General features: G+C 31.8%; 1 protein-coding gene across 1 annotated transcript; it reads right to left on the bottom strand.

Annotated features, from left to right (window-relative positions):
- Positions 1-1,021: 1,021 nt before the first annotated feature.
- LOC148610758 (uncharacterized) lies at positions 1,022-7,720 on the bottom strand. Its single transcript, XM_088541794.1, has 5 exons — positions 7,616-7,720; positions 4,193-4,313; positions 2,959-3,112; positions 2,383-2,709; positions 1,022-1,180 (listed from the first exon to the last, which is right to left on the bottom strand). The coding sequence occupies exons 1-5, from the start codon at positions 7,657-7,659 to the stop codon at positions 1,065-1,067; spliced, it is 762 nt and encodes a 253-aa protein (XP_088397920.1). The 5' UTR covers positions 7,660-7,720; the 3' UTR covers positions 1,022-1,064.
- Between the last annotated feature and the right edge of the window lie 18,293 nt (positions 7,721-26,013).

Raw genomic sequence — 26,013 nt, 5'->3', positions numbered from 1 at the left:
TTGCAATTTGATGATTGTTTGAGACGTAAAAATTCAGATGATTGATACAAATTGATTCAGTACATGAGTACTTTGGTTGTTGTTATATACTTTGATTGTACAAGTAAGTGTACCTTCACTTGTAGACTGTTTCTGTCGGTATTTTCTGTTGTGGGTGTTATTTCACTGAATGAATAGCTATTGCAATATACTTACATATATGTTGTGTGTAACAATGGTTTGTATACTTTTTTTGTTTTGTTTTTTGTTTTTTGTTTTTTTGTTTTTTTTGTTTTTGTTCTTTCTGTTTTGTATTTTGTTTTTGTATTTTTTTGTTTTGTTTTTTGTTTTGTTTTTGTTTTTTTTTTTGTTTTTGTTTTTTTTTTCGTTTTTGTTTTTTTTTGTTTTGTTTTTGTTTTTGTGTGTTTTTTTTTTGTTATTTTTGTTTTTGTTTTTGTTTTATTTTTGTTTTGTTTTTGTTCTTGTTTTTTGTTTTTTTTGTTTTTTGTTTTTTTTTGTTTTTTTTTTGGTTTAATGCAGTTTTCATAAGTAATGCATTTTCTAAATCGCATTAAAAGAAAGCTGCAGTTTGAAAGGTTTAGACAATGTTTGGGATCGATACATGAGAGGTTTGAAAAATGAGTTCGAAGCTTTTCGCAAATGCAGCATCTGCACACAAGGTTTTATGTTTTTCTTTACAAATAAATCAGACAGGCGGCGATTCATGCATATCAAAAACAAATTTACTAATCATTTTTGTTCAGAAACAGATCTTAACGCAGAAACGACTATCGGTACGTAAAAATATGCTTTTTGTAGACCTAATAGTAATCGTTGTTCGGGGGGGGGGGTTTCTACGCCATGAATCACCTATACCATAGATAGTGTTTGAATTTAATATGGACTGGTACTTATATACCGGAATGTTTCAGGAAACATGACGCTGCTGCATATTACACCAAAAATGGTAAACTATCTAAACCACAATCTGTGTTTTTCAGATATAATATCAAATTCAATACCAGTAAATATTTCATTGAAAATAACTGTTTTCAAAAGTAGTCAACATCAAAATTTGATCTTGATCATTTACATTGAACTCGACCTTGAGTTCGGGTATTAGGTATTTCCACACCTGTATTGTATGGCACACACCAACATTCACCAGTACACGGATCACACTGTGTGGGAGCAAACCATCCTATAAAGAAATATAACATTAAGTTGTAATTAAATCATTTTCAAAAACTTATCATTTATAGGCGCAGGCCAAGAACATCTTGCACTGGTACTGATCATAATTGGTAAATATTAAATTCTTATTATCATTTTATTTTGTTATTATTTTTTCAATCGGAACTCCTCAGCTCTTTCTCGTTACATAGTGTAACGGAAATGGCCGAGTAGTTCCGATTGATTATTTTTTAATGCAACAATATGACCTGATGATATACAGAGGGACAGAAAAAAAAACAGGGAGTATCATGATATTACCAAAGTCAAAAGGAGAGGAGGGGTATGCATCAATGATTGATTGATTGTTGTTTTTTTTTTTTATTGCCGTTTCGGCGACCAGGGCCATATCACGGCAAAAACATTTAATGAAATGAAAATATTAAAAGCAAGGTCAAAGCCTCTTCATAAAATAATGAAATTAAAACAAAGAGCTATTTACATATAAAAAGGTACGTGCATGTAAAAGGCAAATCTACGACATAAAATACACATACAAACATTACCTCGATAAAACATTAAAAAATTGAAAAATCAACGAAGGTATCAAAATTTAGATTTTATTAAATAAACCAATGTCCCGTAAGAAATCGATTATGTTTTTAGATGAAACGGTCTTGAACAAATCAAACATATTGTCGCAGTCAAAATAATTTTGCCTGGTGTTCGCAAAATCCACACAATCTAGAAGGTATGCATCAAAGAACACAATGTGGAACGGAGAGAAAGTGGTACGTATCAAAGAAAACAAAGTCGAATGGAGAGGAAGCGGCACGCATCAAATAGCACAAAGTCGAACGGAGAGAAAGTGGTAAGCATCATAGAATACAGAGTCGAAAGAAGAGGAAGTGGCACGCACCAAAGAGCACAAAGTCTAAAGGAGAGGAAGCGGCATGCATCAAAGAACACAAAGTCTAAAGGAGAGGAAGCGGCACGCACCAAAGAATACAAAGTCGAACGGAGAGAAAGTTGTCCGCATCATTATACACAAAATCGAACGGAAAGAAAGTGGTACGCATCATAGAACACAAAATCGAAAAGAGAGGAAGTGGCAGGCATCATCACATAAATGTAAAGGAGAGGAAAGGGTACACATCACAAAACATAAAGTCTAAAGGAGGAGAAAGGTACAAAATCATCACAATACAGTCAGCTTATTTTATTAGGTACCTTCTGGGGTACATTTTGGTTTAATCGGACATGGTGTTGTTGTCATGTTATACGTTGTCATTTTTACACTAGCAGTCAATGAAATGGCGCCAGTTATTGCCCGAATCGTTGTTGTCTGTTTGTTGTCAGTTGTCTTCGTTGATCTGTCTGATGTTATATGACCTGTTGAAATAACGGTGGTAGACATATATGGCGCTGGTGTCGTCGCTGTAAACATGGTTGTCCCTTGAGCTGTAGCCTGTCGCTTTGCCCGATTATGACCAGATTCGTACTTGTTTTGGTAAGTTTTCATGGCAATAAAACAAGGCTGTGTTGTCTGCATTACCTCTGTGCAAAAAACAAAATGAAATACTGTCTTAGTCAGACCCTCAAAAATATGGGATAGTTAATTGCTCTTGTGAATTTCACATTTTTATTGATCTGTAAGTAAACTTTGTTCCTATTTTTTGACAACTGGGAATCTTCTATTTTTTGTATAATGGGGCAGGGTGTAGAACTGTGTTAGTCAGATGTGTGAAAGCTTTGAAATAGCCAATATACCCACTGCACATGACATTAGTGATTACCATTACATACCGCCTGGTTGGAGGCAGGTGCCCTTTGGAACACGGATGTGATCGAAAATTCCACCAGCACCGAGTTGGTCAGCTCCAGTTTTAGTTTTGCATTCTAAGCCGGGAGAACATTTGCCGTAAATACCCCATGGGCCTCCACACTCCTCCCCATGGTTCTAAATACAGATAACTCAAAAACATATAGTGTTTTACACATGCGCAAATCATCACGATGTTCACTCACAATAACAACTAAGAAATAAATACATTCGTTGCCTTAGTAAGTACGATTCTATAAATAATAAGCCACTCTCTAGCTATGATGGTCAAATGCAAATAATCGTGGAAAATATTAGTATATATTTTTTTGCAAAACAAGTCTGATCCAAAACAGCATTCCTAAATTGGGCCAACTTGGACCAACAGAGTCATTTTGGTCGGGCTAACATTGTAAGTGCAAAGAGAATTTTGGCCTAACAGAGGTAAACAAAACGCCATGTTTAATTATTTACTTGTCAAATTTATAGAAAATATACAGACTAGTACTGTATCAATATATCAGAAAAAAAAACATTTTCCATATCAACGCACTGCCACATTGGGCCACGGTTGACTTGCCAGCGCGAACTAAATCCATACTAACCAATCAGCCAACGTTGGTCCAACGGAGGCGTGCTCTCTGGGGAATAGGATAAATAAACACGTTTTTGTTTTCTTCGATTTTTGTTTTCTGAGTTTGATTTGATTTGTTTTATTTTTAAAACCTGATTGCTTGTTTGTTTTATCTGATTTCAGTTCTTTTCGTCTATTTTATCGAATTCCAGTTGTCACCGTATATCCTATTTGTACATATATTACATATTTAACCGCGAATTTTATTATGAAACCATGATTGCCACTTCTACAAAAGAACCCTTAAACTCCAGGGTTAATAGAAAATTCCACCATTAGGTACATGTATGGCTTTCTGGGATAATCTCGAATTTACATCAAACTGTCGAGTTTGTCCTCGATTTGAAATGATCTGAGTTGAGAAAGGAATGGGGGAATCCTAGTTGTCGAGATTTTTTAATCCAGTACCATGTCTACCATTATTCTGCAAGTGTGCAGCTTCATTTTTATATGAAAACAATTCTGAGTTTTAATCCAGGATGTCCCTTTTATTATTTTAATAACTTTTATTTTTATTTTATTTATTTCCGTCTCGACTTACAAAATGTTTGCTCTCTGGAAAATGCGATATAAAGTAGCATTACCTTTGAGCAAACTTGACAACAGCCACAGGCATCATACACCAGAGGGCTAGCGCATGTTGGGACTGGGCCACAGTATACATCTCTGTTTTGGTAATCACAGTCACATGACAAACTATCAACACTGAAGAGAAAACATAAGAAAATCAAGAATCAGCCATCCCGGAGCTGATTACATTTCCTTCCGTTTCAAATTTTCTTGGGCACCGACAATTTCATTAGCGAAAGCGGAAGGGTTTGAAAAACATAAATGTTCCAATTCTAGGAAAATTACTTTTACCCATACATTGAAAACAAATAAAAATTGTGACTATATTTTCCCAATTACTTCACAAGGCAGATTTTTTTTCAAATAAAAATATCGATTGTGGTTGCTGCTAAAAATAAATCACAAATTTTGCGCTCAAAATTATTACCCGACATTTAATCCAAGCCCCCTTTTCAGGATTAAAATGGTCGGTGCCTAAGATTGTAAAAAAATGTCATTAGAGAAACCTATAATTCCTTCAGTCGAGTATGCTTTAAAATGTCCACTATGCACTTTCCATCCTCGACCTTTAACAAACATTTTACTATCTTGAGTGGTGTACATTTTATACCACTTCTGCGCATGCCAGAATTGTAATCTTTAAATAACGATAATAACTGAGATTAGTAATATTCTTTTCATAGCCCTCCATCTTAAGAACGACACAGTGGACTGAAAGTGATCGATGTCTAAGCCAAATGTTACATGATTTCCCCCGGTATTTCTCGCCAAAAATTCATAAACAAAAATTAATTAACTGTCCATCACTCCTTTCCTCACCGAACTTGTTAAAAAGATTAGTTTGGCAGCATTGAGTATAGGGAAAATAGTACTATTTATTTCACTGCATTAGATTGACCAATCGTGTACCCTATTCAGATAAAAGCAAGTAGAACTTTGAAAGGACAGATTGGTGTACTGACAAAGTTTGTAATGATAATTTTTCTCTGTCAGATTCTTAAAGGATTAAAGTTTAAAAAAAATTGTTTATTTTTTTATCCTTCAAAGTGCATAGTTTATGAAATTTTAAAAAAGACTGCATATTACAAATGAATGCGGAACCAAAGAAATGCAAAACTTCCGGTACCTTAAAACTTTTGATGGTGGTTGAAAAAAAAATATGGTCAACCTCTATTCCCATGGTGATTTTGCGATCTCTGAATGATAGTACTACAACAAAAAATGGTTTTTGAGTACTAGTTTTAGTTAGAAATTACTGAAAAACTTGAAAAGGTTAGTACTGTCGGCTATGGGAAAATAAATACTACCATTTTCCCTATACCTGAATGGTGTTTTTCAATTTTTCAAGACATGAAATACAACATCTTGATACTTGTAGTATGTTTTTGCATAGTATCACTAATTTCAAACTTAGAGCTCTTTAGCCTAATCAGAAACTCCTCTTTTGAGAATCTCTGGACCCGCCTCTGGAGGGTAAATTTAGGAATAAATTTGTGGAAAGATTAAGTAGCTGTCTCTGTAAGAATCATGCAAAATCTGAAAAATGTGATACACCCAATAAAAGGCTACATTTTTATTTTTGTAATTAAGTTGTTTTATGAATCTTTTCTATGAAATGTGTAATTATTCATTCAAATCTGCCTGCTCTTAGGGGATAATCCATATTGAAAATTCAGTAGATTCTATTGTATTTGAGCGCCATTTATAGAGTTATCTCCCTTAATTTTGAAATCTACAGTGCATTCTAAATAATTTTTATCTCCTAAGAGCACGGGTTATATGAAAAACCACAAGTTAATTTCTGTTTACTATGACATTTCAAACAAAATATAAAAAATAAAAATATGTAGGCTTTTTACCCATGAATCAAATTTTGCATGATCCTTAGCTGGAGTGCTACTTAAAATATGATAACAAATTAAGGCTTGAGGACGCTGATAAAACAAAGGTAGAAGAAATTTAATTATTCAATAGAGATAACTTTCACATAAGCCAAATGTCGTAGAATAACTTCTGTGGAAGTTTCATGACAGTACACATGAGTACAAATTTTATGCAAATCCGTTGAGAAATTTTGTCTGGAGAGCGATGAAAAGGTGTGGCGGATTGACATCCAACATTCCTGCATTGCTTCGTCGAGTTCTTAAGGGAAAAGCAAAATACATGAAAAAAACCTTTTAACGCATGTGCTAAATCGCTTTCTGGTTCATCTCGCAAAAATATACCAGAAATTTCACTATGGAAACTTTAATCCCAATAAGGGGACGACCATTTGATTCTGAAGGGAGGGATGGGGTTTACAGTTTTTATAAGTAAATATCTTGACCTGGCAAAATTTGGAAAAAAAAAACATATTATCGCCTCCTCTACCTAGAAAATGAAAAAAAATATATAATCCAGTCTCCAGATTCTCCTGTGCAGTATAATGAAAATAATTGCATGTAGTTTAGCTATATAGCATTTAAAAATATTTTTTTCGCAAATTTTTGTAGATTAATATTCTTTCCCGACAAGAACTGCCCCCCCCCTCCTCGGTATCTAATTTAACTATCAGCTTTTGTGAATATGCTTTTTATTGTCGATATTCCAACTATTATTAAATCTAGAAGGGAATACAAAGAACAATAACTTAAATGCAAATGGTCGTCAGCTTATCATGCCGAAAGTACATAGAGTTATGTACCTTGCGAAACTTTCCTTAACGTAAGATACAAAATGTATATTGGAACATGTTGCCATACAGGACTAAAGTATTTTTTTTTAATCTGAAGTTTTCCGGTCGTCATCATGAACTTATTAATTACTTTTTTGATCACATTGTCCTACTTTCCTGTTTTTCAAATCAAGAAGACTAGTACCATACCGGTGCAACTGATCAAAAATCCATTTTGTTAGTAGTTGTTGTTTTAACATTCTGTTCCTGTTGTATTTTTTAGTTAATTTGTGTTATTTGCAGTGTTTTGCCTGTTTCCTGACTTGGCATTTGTTCGTTATTTCGGAAATATGCAAGATTATGTTCCCTGTCCTAATCTTGTCTTTTTGTATTTACTGCAAAGACGTTTTGTCTGCTCAGTGCAAGTTTTGTAAGAATCAGGCAAAAATGGGATAAATCATAATCAAGCATGTCAGAACTCCACTTTTTTCTTTTCAAAAAGACTATTATTTGATCTCTGTATCACTGAATTTGCTCAGAAATTTGTTCAATAGAATGCTAGAAAAATGAGGTTTCCAACATAGTTATCTGCCCTTGAAATGTTCTTTTTCAGTGCATTTCATTGAAATTATAACTCAATTTACTAAAATGATATGGAAAATCTCGTTTGTTTTTCTTTATTTTTCAAAATGAAACATTGACTAAAAATTGTGGTTTTTCTATGTTTCACCCACTGCCTGATTCTTACAGAGACTGACACTTAATAAATTAATTCTAAGCTTACCTCAGTATTAGTGATGCAGCGAAAAAAAACACCAATCTGTCCATACTTCGACTTTAAAACCTGGATGAAGATGTTACGACGGTCCGTATTATCTTACACGTGTATAGTAACCCATTAATTTTAATTTAAAAGTTTGTCCTCTGAACTCTTATCATATTTATCAAATCATGGGAACAACAAGGTGATGTTTTCCTTAATTGAAAAACATGGTCAAAAGTTAGATTGAAACTCCTTGTCAATTTTTAAAAAAAATCATGAAAATTTAAGGTATACTGTAGAAGCCTATGCGGCAAAGAATACAAGGCTGAAACCTAATGATGATGATACCCATAGGTCTCACTAACCACTTCTAACGTTTCCATTACTTTACATGTTAAAAAAGTAATTTTCAAAGTCTCACTGTGAATTCCCAGGACAAATGACATCTTAAAGCTGCATACCGTTGCGAAGCTTGGAAAATAAGGCTTCCAAAATCATTATGCTAATGGTACGATCATAGTAGAAATTCTTCACAAAATTTACTTGAATAAATAATACTGAAAATCCACATTTTTACCTGTTCTGCTAACTGACAGCATGGAGGCAAATTACTCACACATGTAAACAATATTCATACACTTTTGTAGTTAATTACATATATGATTTTAAAGTACACATTCTCAGCTTTATTTTGACTACTTTTAATCATAATACACACAAATAATGCACTTACAATGCATATGTCTAGGTTCAGTGTGTTTTTGGTACTACATAGGGGGGTGGCCATTTGACCCGGAAGTGGTTAGTGAGACCTTAAAAACATTTTATGAGTTTTTATGTTTTTCTTTTTTTACATTTTATGAAAGCTTGTGGTATTGTGAGTCTAATAAGACCAAAACTATCAAAATCAGACATAGGACTACAAAGAAATGGTCATTTTTATATCATGCCCCTCAGTGATATTTTCCCTAAATTACTAAAAAATTACAATTTTAACTAACTTGTCACACCAAATTGATACCTATGATAATTCAAGAAGTTGTAATAGTAAATATCATTTATCATTATGAAAAAAGAACAGATTTCAACAATTTATATCATACCTATTTCATTACTGTGTGATTCTTAGTCTGTGCTGTGTGACTATTTGAGTACTTTGAATATCCCAAGCAGTGACGTTGTGTATTTCATGGATGACGTCAAGTTATGAGTCACTGTTACTGATAAAAATCTTGTTGCTATGTTGTTTTTTAAAATACCTTGCACAATGCACCTCTTAAAATATAGCCAGATTACCAATATCACTATACTGATTTTATGGGAAAATGGAAATAATGACCAGGAAAGGCAATTTTCCTCAAATTATGCATTTCTCTGAAATATGCCATAATTTAATTTATGGTCTCACTAACCACTTCTAACGTTTCCATTACTTTACATGTTAAAAAAGTAATTTTCAAAGTCTCACTGTGAATTCCCAGGACAAATGACATCTTAAAGCTGCATACCGTTGCGAAGCTTGGAAAATAAGGCTTCCAAAATCATTATGCTAATGGTACGATCATAGTAGAAATTCTTCACAAAATTTACTTGAATAAATAATACTGAAAATCCACATTTTTACCTGTTCTGCTAACTGACAGCATGGAGGCAAATTACTCACACATGTAAACAATATTCATACACTTTTGTAGTTAATTACATATATGATTTTAAAGTACACATTCTCAGCTTTATTTTGACTACTTTTAATCATAATACACACAAATAATGCACTTACAATGCATATGTCTAGGTTCAGTGTGTTTTTGGTACTACATAGGGGGGTGGCCATTTGACCCGGAAGTGGTTAGTGAGACCTTAAAAACATTTTATGAGTTTTTATGTTTTTCTTTTTTTACATTTTATGAAAGCTTGTGGTATTGTGAGTCTAATAAGACCAAAACTATCAAAATCAGACATAGGACTACAAAGAAATGGTCATTTTTATATCATGCCCCTCAGTGATATTTTCCCTAAATTACTAAAAAATTACAATTTTAACTAACTTGTCACACCAAATTGATACCTATGATAATTCAAGAAGTTGTAATAGTAAATATCATTTATCATTATGAAAAAAGAACAGATTTCAACAATTTATATCATACCTATTTCATTACTGTGTGATTCTTAGTCTGTGCTGTGTGACTATTTGAGTACTTTGAATATCCCAAGCAGTGACGTTGTGTATTTCATGGATGACGTCAAGTTATGAGTCACTGTTACTGATAAAAATCTTGTTGCTATGTTGTTTTTTAAAATACCTTGCACAATGCACCTCTTAAAATATAGCCAGATTACCAATATCACTATACTGATTTTATGGGAAAATGGAAATAATGACCAGGAAAGGCAATTTTCCTCAAATTATGCATTTCTCTGAAATATGCCATAATTTAATTTATGGTCTCACTAACCACTTCTAACGTTTCCATTACTTTACATGTTAAAAAAGTAATTTTCAAAGTCTCACTGTGAATTCCCAGGACAAATGACATCTTAAAGCTGCATACCGTTGCGAAGCTTGGAAAATAAGGCTTCCAAAATCATTATGCTAATGGTACGATCATAGTAGAAATTCTTCACAAAATTTACTTGAATAAATAATACTGAAAATCCACATTTTTACCTGTTCTGCTAACTGACAGCATGGAGGCAAATTACTCACACATGTAAACAATATTCATACACTTTTGTAGTTAATTACATATATGATTTTAAAGTACACATTCTCAGCTTTATTTTGACTACTTTTAATCATAATACACACAAATAATGCACTTACAATGCATATGTCTAGGTTCAGTGTGTTTTTGGTACTACATAGGGGGGTGGCCATTTGACCCGGAAGTGGTTAGTGAGACCTTAAAAACATTTTATGAGTTTTTATGTTTTTCTTTTTTTACATTTTATGAAAGCTTGTGGTATTGTGAGTCTAATAAGACCAAAACTATCAAAATCAGACATAGGACTACAAAGAAATGGTCATTTTTATATCATGCCCCTCAGTGATATTTTCCCTAAATTACTAAAAAATTACAATTTTAACTAACTTGTCACACCAAATTGATACCTATGATAATTCAAGAAGTTGTAATAGTAAATATCATTTATCATTATGAAAAAAGAACAGATTTCAACAATTTATATCATACCTATTTCATTACTGTGTGATTCTTAGTCTGTGCTGTGTGACTATTTGAGTACTTTGAATATCCCAAGCAGTGACGTTGTGTATTTCATGGATGACGTCAAGTTATGAGTCACTGTTACTGATAAAAATCTTGTTGCTATGTTGTTTTTTAAAATACCTTGCACAATGCACCTCTTAAAATATAGCCAGATTACCAATATCACTATACTGATTTTATGGGAAAATGGAAATAATGACCAGGAAAGGCAATTTTCCTCAAATTATGCATTTCTCTGAAATATGCCATAATTTAATTTATGGTCTCACTAACCACTTCTAACGTTTCCATTACTTTACATGTTAAAAAAGTAATTTTCAAAGTCTCACTGTGAATTCCCAGGACAAATGACATCTTAAAGCTGCATACCGTTGCGAAGCTTGGAAAATAAGGCTTCCAAAATCATTATGCTAATGGTACGATCATAGTAGAAATTCTTCACAAAATTTACTTGAATAAATAATACTGAAAATCCACATTTTTACCTGTTCTGCTAACTGACAGCATGGAGGCAAATTACTCACACATGTAAACAATATTCATACACTTTTGTAGTTAATTACATATATGATTTTAAAGTACACATTCTCAGCTTTATTTTGACTACTTTTAATCATAATACACACAAATAATGCACTTACAATGCATATGTCTAGGTTCAGTGTGTTTTTGGTACTACATAGGGGGGTGGCCATTTGACCCGGAAGTGGTTAGTGAGACCTTAAAAACATTTTATGAGTTTTTATGTTTTTCTTTTTTTACATTTTATGAAAGCTTGTGGTATTGTGAGTCTAATAAGACCAAAACTATCAAAATCAGACATAGGACTACAAAGAAATGGTCATTTTTATATCATGCCCCTCAGTGATATTTTCCCTAAATTACTAAAAAATTACAATTTTAACTAACTTGTCACACCAAATTGATACCTATGATAATTCAAGAAGTTGTAATAGTAAATATCATTTATCATTATGAAAAAAGAACAGATTTCAACAATTTATATCATACCTATTTCATTACTGTGTGATTCTTAGTCTGTGCTGTGTGACTATTTGAGTACTTTGAATATCCCAAGCAGTGACGTTGTGTATTTCATGGATGACGTCAAGTTATGAGTCACTGTTACTGATAAAAATCTTGTTGCTATGTTGTTTTTTAAAATACCTTGCACAATGCACCTCTTAAAATATAGCCAGATTACCAATATCACTATACTGATTTTATGGGAAAATGGAAATAATGACCAGGAAAGGCAATTTTCCTCAAATTATGCATTTCTCTGAAATATGCCATAATTTAATTTATGGTCTCACTAACCACTTCTAACGTTTCCATTACTTTACATGTTAAAAAAGTAATTTTCAAAGTCTCACTGTGAATTCCCAGGACAAATGACATCTTAAAGCTGCATACCGTTGCGAAGCTTGGAAAATAAGGCTTCCAAAATCATTATGCTAATGGTACGATCATAGTAGAAATTCTTCACAAAATTTACTTGAATAAATAATACTGAAAATCCACATTTTTACCTGTTCTGCTAACTGACAGCATGGAGGCAAATTACTCACACATGTAAACAATATTCATACACTTTTGTAGTTAATTACATATATGATTTTAAAGTACACATTCTCAGCTTTATTTTGACTACTTTTAATCATAATACACACAAATAATGCACTTACAATGCATATGTCTAGGTTCAGTGTGTTTTTGGTACTACATAGGGGGGTGGCCATTTGACCCGGAAGTGGTTAGTGAGACCTTAAAAACATTTTATGAGTTTTTATGTTTTTCTTTTTTTACATTTTATGAAAGCTTGTGGTATTGTGAGTCTAATAAGACCAAAACTATCAAAATCAGACATAGGACTACAAAGAAATGGTCATTTTTATATCATGCCCCTCAGTGATATTTTCCCTAAATTACTAAAAAATTACAATTTTAACTAACTTGTCACACCAAATTGATACCTATGATAATTCAAGAAGTTGTAATAGTAAATATCATTTATCATTATGAAAAAAGAACAGATTTCAACAATTTATATCATACCTATTTCATTACTGTGTGATTCTTAGTCTGTGCTGTGTGACTATTTGAGTACTTTGAATATCCCAAGCAGTGACGTTGTGTATTTCATGGATGACGTCAAGTTATGAGTCACTGTTACTGATAAAAATCTTGTTGCTATGTTGTTTTTTAAAATACCTTGCACAATGCACCTCTTAAAATATAGCCAGATTACCAATATCACTATACTGATTTTATGGGAAAATGGAAATAATGACCAGGAAAGGCAATTTTCCTCAAATTATGCATTTCTCTGAAATATGCCATAATTTAATTTATGGTCTCACTAACCACTTCTAACGTTTCCATTACTTTACATGTTAAAAAAGTAATTTTCAAAGTCTCACTGTGAATTCCCAGGACAAATGACATCTTAAAGCTGCATACCGTTGCGAAGCTTGGAAAATAAGGCTTCCAAAATCATTATGCTAATGGTACGATCATAGTAGAAATTCTTCACAAAATTTACTTGAATAAATAATACTGAAAATCCACATTTTTACCTGTTCTGCTAACTGACAGCATGGAGGCAAATTACTCACACATGTAAACAATATTCATACACTTTTGTAGTTAATTACATATATGATTTTAAAGTACACATTCTCAGCTTTATTTTGACTACTTTTAATCATAATACACACAAATAATGCACTTACAATGCATATGTCTAGGTTCAGTGTGTTTTTGGTACTACATAGGGGGGTGGCCATTTGACCCGGAAGTGGTTAGTGAGACCTTAAAAACATTTTATGAGTTTTTATGTTTTTCTTTTTTTACATTTTATGAAAGCTTGTGGTATTGTGAGTCTAATAAGACCAAAACTATCAAAATCAGACATAGGACTACAAAGAAATGGTCATTTTTATATCATGCCCCTCAGTGATATTTTCCCTAAATTACTAAAAAATTACAATTTTAACTAACTTGTCACACCAAATTGATACCTATGATAATTCAAGAAGTTGTAATAGTAAATATCATTTATCATTATGAAAAAAGAACAGATTTCAACAATTTATATCATACCTATTTCATTACTGTGTGATTCTTAGTCTGTGCTGTGTGACTATTTGAGTACTTTGAATATCCCAAGCAGTGACGTTGTGTATTTCATGGATGACGTCAAGTTATGAGTCACTGTTACTGATAAAAATCTTGTTGCTATGTTGTTTTTTAAAATACCTTGCACAATGCACCTCTTAAAATATAGCCAGATTACCAATATCACTATACTGATTTTATGGGAAAATGGAAATAATGACCAGGAAAGGCAATTTTCCTCAAATTATGCATTTCTCTGAAATATGCCATAATTTAATTTATGGTCTCACTAACCACTTCTAACGTTTCCATTACTTTACATGTTAAAAAAGTAATTTTCAAAGTCTCACTGTGAATTCCCAGGACAAATGACATCTTAAAGCTGCATACCGTTGCGAAGCTTGGAAAATAAGGCTTCCAAAATCATTATGCTAATGGTACGATCATAGTAGAAATTCTTCACAAAATTTACTTGAATAAATAATACTGAAAATCCACATTTTTACCTGTTCTGCTAACTGACAGCATGGAGGCAAATTACTCACACATGTAAACAATATTCATACACTTTTGTAGTTAATTACATATATGATTTTAAAGTACACATTCTCAGCTTTATTTTGACTACTTTTAATCATAATACACACAAATAATGCACTTACAATGCATATGTCTAGGTTCAGTGTGTTTTTGGTACTACATAGGGGGGTGGCCATTTGACCCGGAAGTGGTTAGTGAGACCTTAAAAACATTTTATGAGTTTTTATGTTTTTCTTTTTTTACATTTTATGAAAGCTTGTGGTATTGTGAGTCTAATAAGACCAAAACTATCAAAATCAGACATAGGACTACAAAGAAATGGTCATTTTTATATCATGCCCCTCAGTGATATTTTCCCTAAATTACTAAAAAATTACAATTTTAACTAACTTGTCACACCAAATTGATACCTATGATAATTCAAGAAGTTGTAATAGTAAATATCATTTATCATTATGAAAAAAGAACAGATTTCAACAATTTATATCATACCTATTTCATTACTGTGTGATTCTTAGTCTGTGCTGTGTGACTATTTGAGTACTTTGAATATCCCAAGCAGTGACGTTGTGTATTTCATGGATGACGTCAAGTTATGAGTCACTGTTACTGATAAAAATCTTGTTGCTATGTTGTTTTTTAAAATACCTTGCACAATGCACCTCTTAAAATATAGCCAGATTACCAATATCACTATACTGATTTTATGGGAAAATGGAAATAATGACCAGGAAAGGCAATTTTCCTCAAATTATGCATTTCTCTGAAATATGCCATAATTTAATTTATGGTCTCACTAACCACTTCTAACGTTTCCATTACTTTACATGTTAAAAAAGTAATTTTCAAAGTCTCACTGTGAATTCCCAGGACAAATGACATCTTAAAGCTGCATACCGTTGCGAAGCTTGGAAAATAAGGCTTCCAAAATCATTATGCTAATGGTACGATCATAGTAGAAATTCTTCACAAAATTTACTTGAATAAATAATACTGAAAATCCACATTTTTACCTGTTCTGCTAACTGACAGCATGGAGGCAAATTACTCACACATGTAAACAATATTCATACACTTTTGTAGTTAATTACATATATGATTTTAAAGTACACATTCTCAGCTTTATTTTGACTACTTTTAATCATAATACACACAAATAATGCACTTACAATGCATATGTCTAGGTTCAGTGTGTTTTTGGTACTACATAGGGGGGTGGCCATTTGACCCGGAAGTGGTTAGTGAGACCTTAAAAACATTTTATGAGTTTTTATGTTTTTCTTTTTTTACATTTTATGAAAGCTTGTGGTATTGTGAGTCTAATAAGACCAAAACTATCAAAATCAGACATAGGACTACAAAGAAATGGTCATTTTTATATCATGCCCCTCAGTGATATTTTCCCTAAATTACTAAAAAATTACAATTTTAACTAACTTGTCACACCAAATTGATACCTATGATAATTCAAGAAGTTGTAATAGTAAATATCATTTATCATTATGAAAAAAGAACAGATTTCAACAATTTATATCATACCTATTTCATTACTGTGTGATTCTTAGTCTGTGCTGTGTGACTATTTGAGTACTTTGAATATCCCAAGCAGTGACGTTGTGTATTTCATGGATGACGTCAAGTTATGAGTCACTGTTACTGATAAAAATCTTGTTGCTATGTTGTTTTTTAAAATACCTTGCACAATGCACCTCTTAAAATATAGCCAGATTACCAATATCACTATACTGATTTTATGGGAAAATGGAAATAATGACCAGGAAAGGCAATTTTCCTCAAATTATGCATTTCTCTGAAATATGCCATAATTTAATTTAAAAACATTTTATGAGTTTTTATGTTTTTCTTTTTTTACATTTTATGAAAGCTTGTGGTATTGTGAGTCTAATAAGACCAAAACTATCAAAATCAGACATAGGACTACAAAGAAATGGTCATTTTTATATCATGCCCCTCAGTGATATTTTCCCTAAATTACTAAAAAATTACAATTTTAACTAACTTGTCACACCAAATTGATACCTATGATAATTCAAGAAGTTGTAATAGTAAATATCATTTATCATTATGAAAAAAGAACAGATTTCAACAATTTATATCATACCTATTTCATTACTGTGTGATTCTTAGTCTGTGCTGTGTGACTATTTGAGTACTTTGAATATCCCAAGCAGTGACGTTGTGTATTTCATGGATGACGTCAAGTTATGAGTCACTGTTACTGATAAAAATCTTGTTGCTATGTTGTTTTTTAAAATACCTTGCACAATGCACCTCTTAAAATATAGCCAGATTACCAATATCACTATACTGATTTTATGGGAAAATGGAAATAATGACCAGGAAAGGCAATTTTCCTCAAATTATGCATTTCTCTGAAATATGCCATAATTTAATTTATGGTCTCACTAACCACTTCTAACGTTTCCATTACTTTACATGTTAAAAAAGTAATTTTCAAAGTCTCACTGTGAATTCCCAGGACAAATGACATCTTAAAGCTGCATACCGTTGCGAAGCTTGGAAAATAAGGCTTCCAAAATCATTATGCTAATGGTACGATCATAGTAGAAATTCTTCACAAAATTTACTTGAATAAATAATACTGAAAATCCACATTTTTACCTGTTCTGCTAACTGACAGCATGGAGGCAAATTACTCACACATGTAAACAATATTCATACACTTTTGTAGTTAATTACATATATGATTTTAAAGTACACATTCTCAGCTTTATTTTGACTACTTTTAATCATAATACACACAAATAATGCACTTACAATGCATATGTCTAGGTTCAGTGTGTTTTTGGTACTACATAGGGGGGTGGCCATTTGACCCGGAAGTGGTTAGTGAGACCTTAAAAACATTTTATGAGTTTTTATGTTTTTCTTTTTTTACATTTTATGAAAGCTTGTGGTATTGTGAGTCTAATAAGACCAAAACTATCAAAATCAGACATAGGACTACAAAGAAATGGTCATTTTTATATCATGCCCCTCAGTGATATTTTCCCTAAATTACTAAAAAATTACAATTTTAACTAACTTGTCACACCAAATTGATACCTATGATAATTCAAGAAGTTGTAATAGTAAATATCATTTATCATTATGAAAAAAGAACAGATTTCAACAATTTATATCATACCTATTTCATTACTGTGTGATTCTTAGTCTGTGCTGTGTGACTATTTGAGTACTTTGAATATCCCAAGCAGTGACGTTGTGTATTTCATGGATGACGTCAAGTTATGAGTCACTGTTACTGATAAAAATCTTGTTGCTATGTTGTTTTTTAAAATACCTTGCACAATGCACCTCTTAAAATATAGCCAGATTACCAATATCACTATACTGATTTTATGGGAAAATGGAAATAATGACCAGGAAAGGCAATTTTCCTCAAATTATGCATTTCTCTGAAATATGCCATAATTTAATTTATGGTCTCACTAACCACTTCTAACGTTTCCATTACTTTACATGTTAAAAAAGTAATTTTCAAAGTCTCACTGTGAATTCCCAGGACAAATGACATCTTAAAGCTGCATACCGTTGCGAAGCTTGGAAAATAAGGCTTCCAAAATCATTATGCTAATGGTACGATCATAGTAGAAATTCTTCACAAAATTTACTTGAATAAATAATACTGAAAATCCACATTTTTACCTGTTCTGCTAACTGACAGCATGGAGGCAAATTACTCACACATGTAAACAATATTCATACACTTTTGTAGTTAATTACATATATGATTTTAAAGTACACATTCTCAGCTTTATTTTGACTACTTTTAATCATAATACACACAAATAATGCACTTACAATGCATATGTCTAGGTTCAGTGTGTTTTTGGTACTACATAGGGGGGTGGCCATTTGACCCGGAAGTGGTTAGTGAGACCTTAAAAACATTTTATGAGTTTTTATGTTTTTCTTTTTTTACATTTTATGAAAGCTTGTGGTATTGTGAGTCTAATAAGACCAAAACTATCAAAATCAGACATAGGACTACAAAGAAATGGTCATTTTTATATCATGCCCCTCAGTGATATTTTCCCTAAATTACTAAAAAATTACAATTTTAACTAACTTGTCACACCAAATTGATACCTATGATAATTCAAGAAGTTGTAATAGTAAATATCATTTATCATTATGAAAAAAGAACAGATTTCAACAATTTATATCATACCTATTTCATTACTGTGTGATTCTTAGTCTGTGCTGTGTGACTATTTGAGTACTTTGAATATCCCAAGCAGTGACGTTGTGTATTTCATGGATGACGTCAAGTTATGAGTCACTGTTACTGATAAAAATCTTGTTGCTATGTTGTTTTTTAAAATACCTTGCACAATGCACCTCTTAAAATATAGCCAGATTACCAATATCACTATACTGATTTTATGGGAAAATGGAAATAATGACCAGGAAAGGCAATTTTCCTCAAATTATGCATTTCTCTGAAATATGCCATAATTTAATTTATGGTCTCACTAACCACTTCTAACGTTTCCATTACTTTACATGTTAAAAAAGTAATTTTCAAAGTCTCACTGTGAATTCCCAGGACAAATGACATCTTAAAGCTGCATACCGTTGCGAAGCTTGGAAAATAAGGCTTCCAAAATCATTATGCTAATGGTACGATCATAGTAGAAATTCTTCACAAAATTTACTTGAATAAATAATACTGAAAATCCACATTTTTACCTGTTCTGCTAACTGACAGCATGGAGGCAAATTACTCACACATGTAAACAATATTCATACACTTTTGTAGTTAATTACATATATGATTTTAAAGTACACATTCTCAGCTTTATTTTGACTACTTTTAATCATAATACACACAAATAATGCACTTACAATGCATATGTCTAGGTTCAGTGTGTTTTTGGTACTACATAGGGGGGTGGCCATTTGACCCGGAAGTGGTTAGTGAGACCTTAAAAACATTTTATGAGTTTTTATGTTTTTCTTTTTTTACATTTTATGAAAGCTTGTGGTATTGTGAGTCTAATAAGACCAAAACTATCAAAATCAGACATAGGACTACAAAGAAATGGTCATTTTTATATCATGCCCCTCAGTGATATTTTCCCTAAATTACTAAAAAATTACAATTTTAACTAACTTGTCACACCAAATTGATACCTATGATAATTCAAGAAGTTGTAATAGTAAATATCATTTATCATTATGAAAAAAGAACAGATTTCAACAATTTATATCATACCTATTTCATTACTGTGTGATTCTTAGTCTGTGCTGTGTGACTATTTGAGTACTTTGAATATCCCAAGCAGTGACGTTGTGTATTTCATGGATGACGTCAAGTTATGAGTCACTGTTACTGATAAAAATCTTGTTGCTATGTTGTTTTTTAAAATACCTTGCACAATGCACCTCTTAAAATATAGCCAGATTACCAATATCACTATACTGATTTTATGGGAAAATGGAAATAATGACCAGGAAAGGCAATTTTCCTCAAATTATGCATTTCTCTGAAATATGCCATAATTTAATTTATGGTCTCACTAACCACTTCTAACGTTTCCATTACTTTACATGTTAAAAAAGTAATTTTCAAAGTCTCACTGTGAATTCCCAGGACAAATGACATCTTAAAGCTGCATACCGTTGCGAAGCTTGGAAAATAAGGCTTCCAAAATCATTATGCTAATGGTACGATCATAGTAGAAATTCTTCACAAAATTTACTTGAATAAATAATACTGAAAATCCACATTTTTACCTGTTCTGCTAACTGACAGCATGGAGGCAAATTACTCACACATGTAAACAATATTCATACACTTTTGTAGTTAATTACATATATGATTTTAAAGTACACATTCTCAGCTTTATTTTGACTACTTTTAATCATAATACACACAAATAATGCACTTACAATGCATATGTCTAGGTTCAGTGTGTTTTTGGTACTACATAGGGGGGTGGCCATTTGACCCGGAAGTGGTTAGTGAGACCTTAAAAACATTTTATGAGTTTTTATGTTTTTCTTTTTTTACATTTTATGAAAGCTTGTGGTATTGTGAGTCTAATAAGACCAAAACTATCAAAATCAGACATAGGACTACAAAGAAATGGTCATTTTTATATCATGCCCCTCAGTGATATTTTCCCTAAATTACTAAAAAATTACAATTTTAACTAACTTGTCACACCAAATTGATACCTATGATAATTCAAGAAGTTGTAATAGTAAATATCATTTATCATTATGAAAAAAGAACAGATTTCAACAATTTATATCATACCTATTTCATTACTGTGTGATTCTTAGTCTGTGCTGTGTGACTATTTGAGTACTTTGAATATCCCAAGCAGTGACGTTGTGTATTTCATGGATGACGTCAAGTTATGAGTCACTGTTACTGATAAAAATCTTGTTGCTATGTTGTTTTTTAAAATACCTTGCACAATGCACCTCTTAAAATATAGCCAGATTACCAATATCACTATACTGATTTTATGGGAAAATGGAAATAATGACCAGGAAAGGCAATTTTCCTCAAATTATGCATTTCTCTGAAATATGCCATAATTTAATTTATGGTCTCACTAACCACTTCTAACGTTTCCATTACTTTACATGTTAAAAAAGTAATTTTCAAAGTCTCACTGTGAATTCCCAGGACAAATGACATCTTAAAGCTGCATACCGTTGCGAAGCTTGGAAAATAAGGCTTCCAAAATCATTATGCTAATGGTACGATCATAGTAGAAATTCTTCACAAAATTTACTTGAATAAATAATACTGAAAATCCACATTTTTACCTGTTCTGCTAACTGACAGCATGGAGGCAAATTACTCACACATGTAAACAATATTCATACACTTTTGTAGTTAATTACATATATGATTTTAAAGTACACATTCTCAGCTTTATTTTGACTACTTTTAATCATAATACACACAAATAATGCACTTACAATGCATATGTCTAGGTTCAGTGTGTTTTTGGTACTACATAGGGGGGTGGCCATTTGACCCGGAAGTGGTTAGTGAGACCTTAAAAACATTTTATGAGTTTTTATGTTTTTCTTTTTTTACATTTTATGAAAGCTTGTGGTATTGTGAGTCTAATAAGACCAAAACTATCAAAATCAGACATAGGACTACAAAGAAATGGTCATTTTTATATCATGCCCCTCAGTGATATTTTCCCTAAATTACTAAAAAATTACAATTTTAACTAACTTGTCACACCAAATTGATACCTATGATAATTCAAGAAGTTGTAATAGTAAATATCATTTATCATTATGAAAAAAGAACAGATTTCAACAATTTATATCATACCTATTTCATTACTGTGTGATTCTTAGTCTGTGCTGTGTGACTATTTGAGTACTTTGAATATCCCAAGCAGTGACGTTGTGTATTTCATGGATGACGTCAAGTTATGAGTCACTGTTACTGATAAAAATCTTGTTGCTATGTTGTTTTTTAAAATACCTTGCACAATGCACCTCTTAAAATATAGCCAGATTACCAATATCACTATACTGATTTTATGGGAAAATGGAAATAATGACCAGGAAAGGCAATTTTCCTCAAATTATGCATTTCTCTGAAATATGCCATAATTTAATTTATGGTCTCACTAACCACTTCTAACGTTTCCATTACTTTACATGTTAAAAAAGTAATTTTCAAAGTCTCACTGTGAATTCCCAGGACAAATGACATCTTAAAGCTGCATACCGTTGCGAAGCTTGGAAAATAAGGCTTCCAAAATCATTATGCTAATGGTACGATCATAGTAGAAATTCTTCACAAAATTTACTTGAATAAATAATACTGAAAATCCACATTTTTACCTGTTCTGCTAACTGACAGCATGGAGGCAAATTACTCACACATGTAAACAATATTCATACACTTTTGTAGTTAATTACATATATGATTTTAAAGTACACATTCTCAGCTTTATTTTGACTACTTTTAATCATAATACACACAAATAATGCACTTACAATGCATATGTCTAGGTTCAGTGTGTTTTTGGTACTACATAGGGGGGTGGCCATTTGACCCGGAAGTGGTTAGTGAGACCTTAAAAACATTTTATGAGTTTTTATGTTTTTCTTTTTTTACATTTTATGAAAGCTTGTGGTATTGTGAGTCTAATAAGACCAAAACTATCAAAATCAGACATAGGACTACAAAGAAATGGTCATTTTTATATCATGCCCCTCAGTGATATTTTCCCTAAATTACTAAAAAATTACAATTTTAACTAACTTGTCACACCAAATTGATACCTATGATAATTCAAGAAGTTGTAATAGTAAATATCATTTATCATTATGAAAAAAGAACAGATTTCAACAATTTATATCATACCTATTTCATTACTGTGTGATTCTTAGTCTGTGCTGTGTGACTATTTGAGTACTTTGAATATCCCAAGCAGTGACGTTGTGTATTTCATGGATGACGTCAAGTTATGAGTCACTGTTACTGATAAAAATCTTGTTGCTATGTTGTTTTTTAAAATACCTTGCACAATGCACCTCTTAAAATATAGCCAGATTACCAATATCACTATACTGATTTTATGGGAAAATGGAAATAATGACCAGGAAAGGCAATTTTCCTCAAATTATGCATTTCTCTGAAATATGCCATAATTTAATTTATGGTCTCACTAACCACTTCTAACGTTTCCATTACTTTACATGTTAAAAAAGTAATTTTCAAAGTCTCACTGTGAATTCCCAGGACAAATGACATCTTAAAGCTGCATACCGTTGCGAAGCTTGGAAAATAAGGCTTCCAAAATCATTATGCTAATGGTACGATCATAGTAGAAATTCTTCACAAAATTTACTTGAATAAATAATACTGAAAATCCACATTTTTACCTGTTCTGCTAACTGACAGCATGGAGGCAAATTACTCACACATGTAAACAATATTCATACACTTTTGTAGTTAATTACATATATGATTTTAAAGTACACATTCTCAGCTTTATTTTGACTACTTTTAATCATAATACACACAAATAATGCACTTACAATGCATATGTCTAGGTTCAGTGTGTTTTTGGTACTACATAGGGGGGTGGCCATTTGACCCGGAAGTGGTTAGTGAGACCTTAAAAACATTTTATGAGTTTTTATGTTTTTCTTTTTTTACATTTTATGAAAGCTTGTGGTATTGTGAGTCTAATAAGACCAAAACTATCAAAATCAGACATAGGACTACAAAGAAATGGTCATTTTTATATCATGCCCCTCAGTGATATTTTCCCTAAATTACTAAAAAATTACAATTTTAACTAACTTGTCACACCAAATTGATACCTATGATAATTCAAGAAGTTGTAATAGTAAATATCATTTATCATTATGAAAAAAGAACAGATTTCAACAATTTATATCATACCTATTTCATTACTGTGTGATTCTTAGTCTGTGCTGTGTGACTATTTGAGTACTTTGAATATCCCAAGCAGTGACGTTGTGTATTTCATGGATGACGTCAAGTTATGAGTCACTGTTACTGATAAAAATCTTGTTGCTATGTTGTTTTTTAAAATACCTTGCACAATGCACCTCTTAAAATATAGCCAGATTACCAATATCACTATACTGATTTTATGGGAAAATGGAAATAATGACCAGGAAAGGCAATTTTCCTCAAATTATGCATTTCTCTGAAATATGCCATAATTTAATTTATGGTCTCACTAACCACTTCTAACGTTTCCATTACTTTACATGTTAAAAAAGTAATTTTCAAAGTCTCACTGTGAATTCCCAGGACAAATGACATCTTAAAGCTGCATACCGTTGCGAAGCTTGGAAAATAAGGCTTCCAAAATCATTATGCTAATGGTACGATCATAGTAGAAATTCTTCACAAAATTTACTTGAATAAATAATACTGAAAATCCACATTTTTACCTGTTCTGCTAACTGACAGCATGGAGGCAAATTACTCACACATGTAAACAATATTCATACACTTTTGTAGTTAATTACATATATGATTTTAAAGTACACATTCTCAGCTTTATTTTGACTACTTTTAATCATAATACACACAAATAATGCACTTACAATGCATATGTCTAGGTTCAGTGTGTTTTTGGTACTACATAGGGGGGTGGCCATTTGACCCGGAAGTGGTTAGTGAGACCTTAAAAACATTTTATGAGTTTTTATGTTTTTCTTTTTTTACATTTTATGAAAGCTTGTGGTATTGTGAGTCTAATAAGACCAAAACTATCAAAATCAGACATAGGACTACAAAGAAATGGTCATTTTTATATCATGCCCCTCAGTGATATTTTCCCTAAATTACTAAAAAATTACAATTTTAACTAACTTGTCACACCAAATTGATACCTATGATAATTCAAGAAGTTGTAATAGTAAATATCATTTATCATTATGAAAAAAGAACAGATTTCAACAATTTATATCATACCTATTTCATTACTGTGTGATTCTTAGTCTGTGCTGTGTGACTATTTGAGTACTTTGAATATCCCAAGCAGTGACGTTGTGTATTTCATGGATGACGTCAAGTTATGAGTCACTGTTACTGATAAAAATCTTGTTGCTATGTTGTTTTTTAAAATACCTTGCACAATGCACCTCTTAAAATATAGCCAGATTACCAATATCACTATACTGATTTTATGGGAAAATGGAAATAATGACCAGGAAAGGCAATTTTCCTCAAATTATGCATTTCTCTGAAATATGCCATAATTTAATTTATGGTCTCACTAACCACTTCTAACGTTTCCATTACTTTACATGTTAAAAAAGTAATTTTCAAAGTCTCACTGTGAATTCCCAGGACAAATGACATCTTAAAGCTGCATACCGTTGCGAAGCTTGGAAAATAAGGCTTCCAAAATCATTATGCTAATGGTACGATCATAGTAGAAATTCTTCACAAAATTTACTTGAATAAATAATACTGAAAATCCACATTTTTACCTGTTCTGCTAACTGACAGCATGGAGGCAAATTACTCACACATGTAAACAATATTCATACACTTTTGTAGTTAATTACATATATGATTTTAAAGTACACATTCTCAGCTTTATTTTGACTACTTTTAATCATAATACACACAAATAATGCACTTACAATACATATGTCTAGGTTCAGTGTGTTTTTGGTACTACATAGGGGGGTGGCCATTTGACCCGGAAGTGGTTAGTGAGACCTTAAAAACATTTTATGAGTTTTTATGTTTTTCTTTTTTTACATTTTATGAAAGCTTGTGGTATTGTGAGTCTAATAAGACCAAAACTATCAAAATCAGACATAGGACTACAAAGAAATGGTCATTTTTATATCATGCCCCTCAGTGATATTTTCCCTAAATTACTAAAAAATTACAATTTTAACTAACTTGTCACACCAAATTGATACCTATGATAATTCAAGAAGTTGTAATAGTAAATATCATTTATCATTATGAAAAAAGAACAGATT

This window comes from Perna viridis, chromosome 8 (assembly GCF_037379345.1).
Source record: "Perna viridis isolate PV_CMFRI_1.1 ecotype Kerala chromosome 8, ASM3737934v1, whole genome shotgun sequence".
Lineage (NCBI taxonomy): Eukaryota > Metazoa > Mollusca > Bivalvia > Mytilida > Mytilidae > Perna > Perna viridis.
This window is presented reverse-complemented; position numbering and strand designations above follow the sequence as displayed.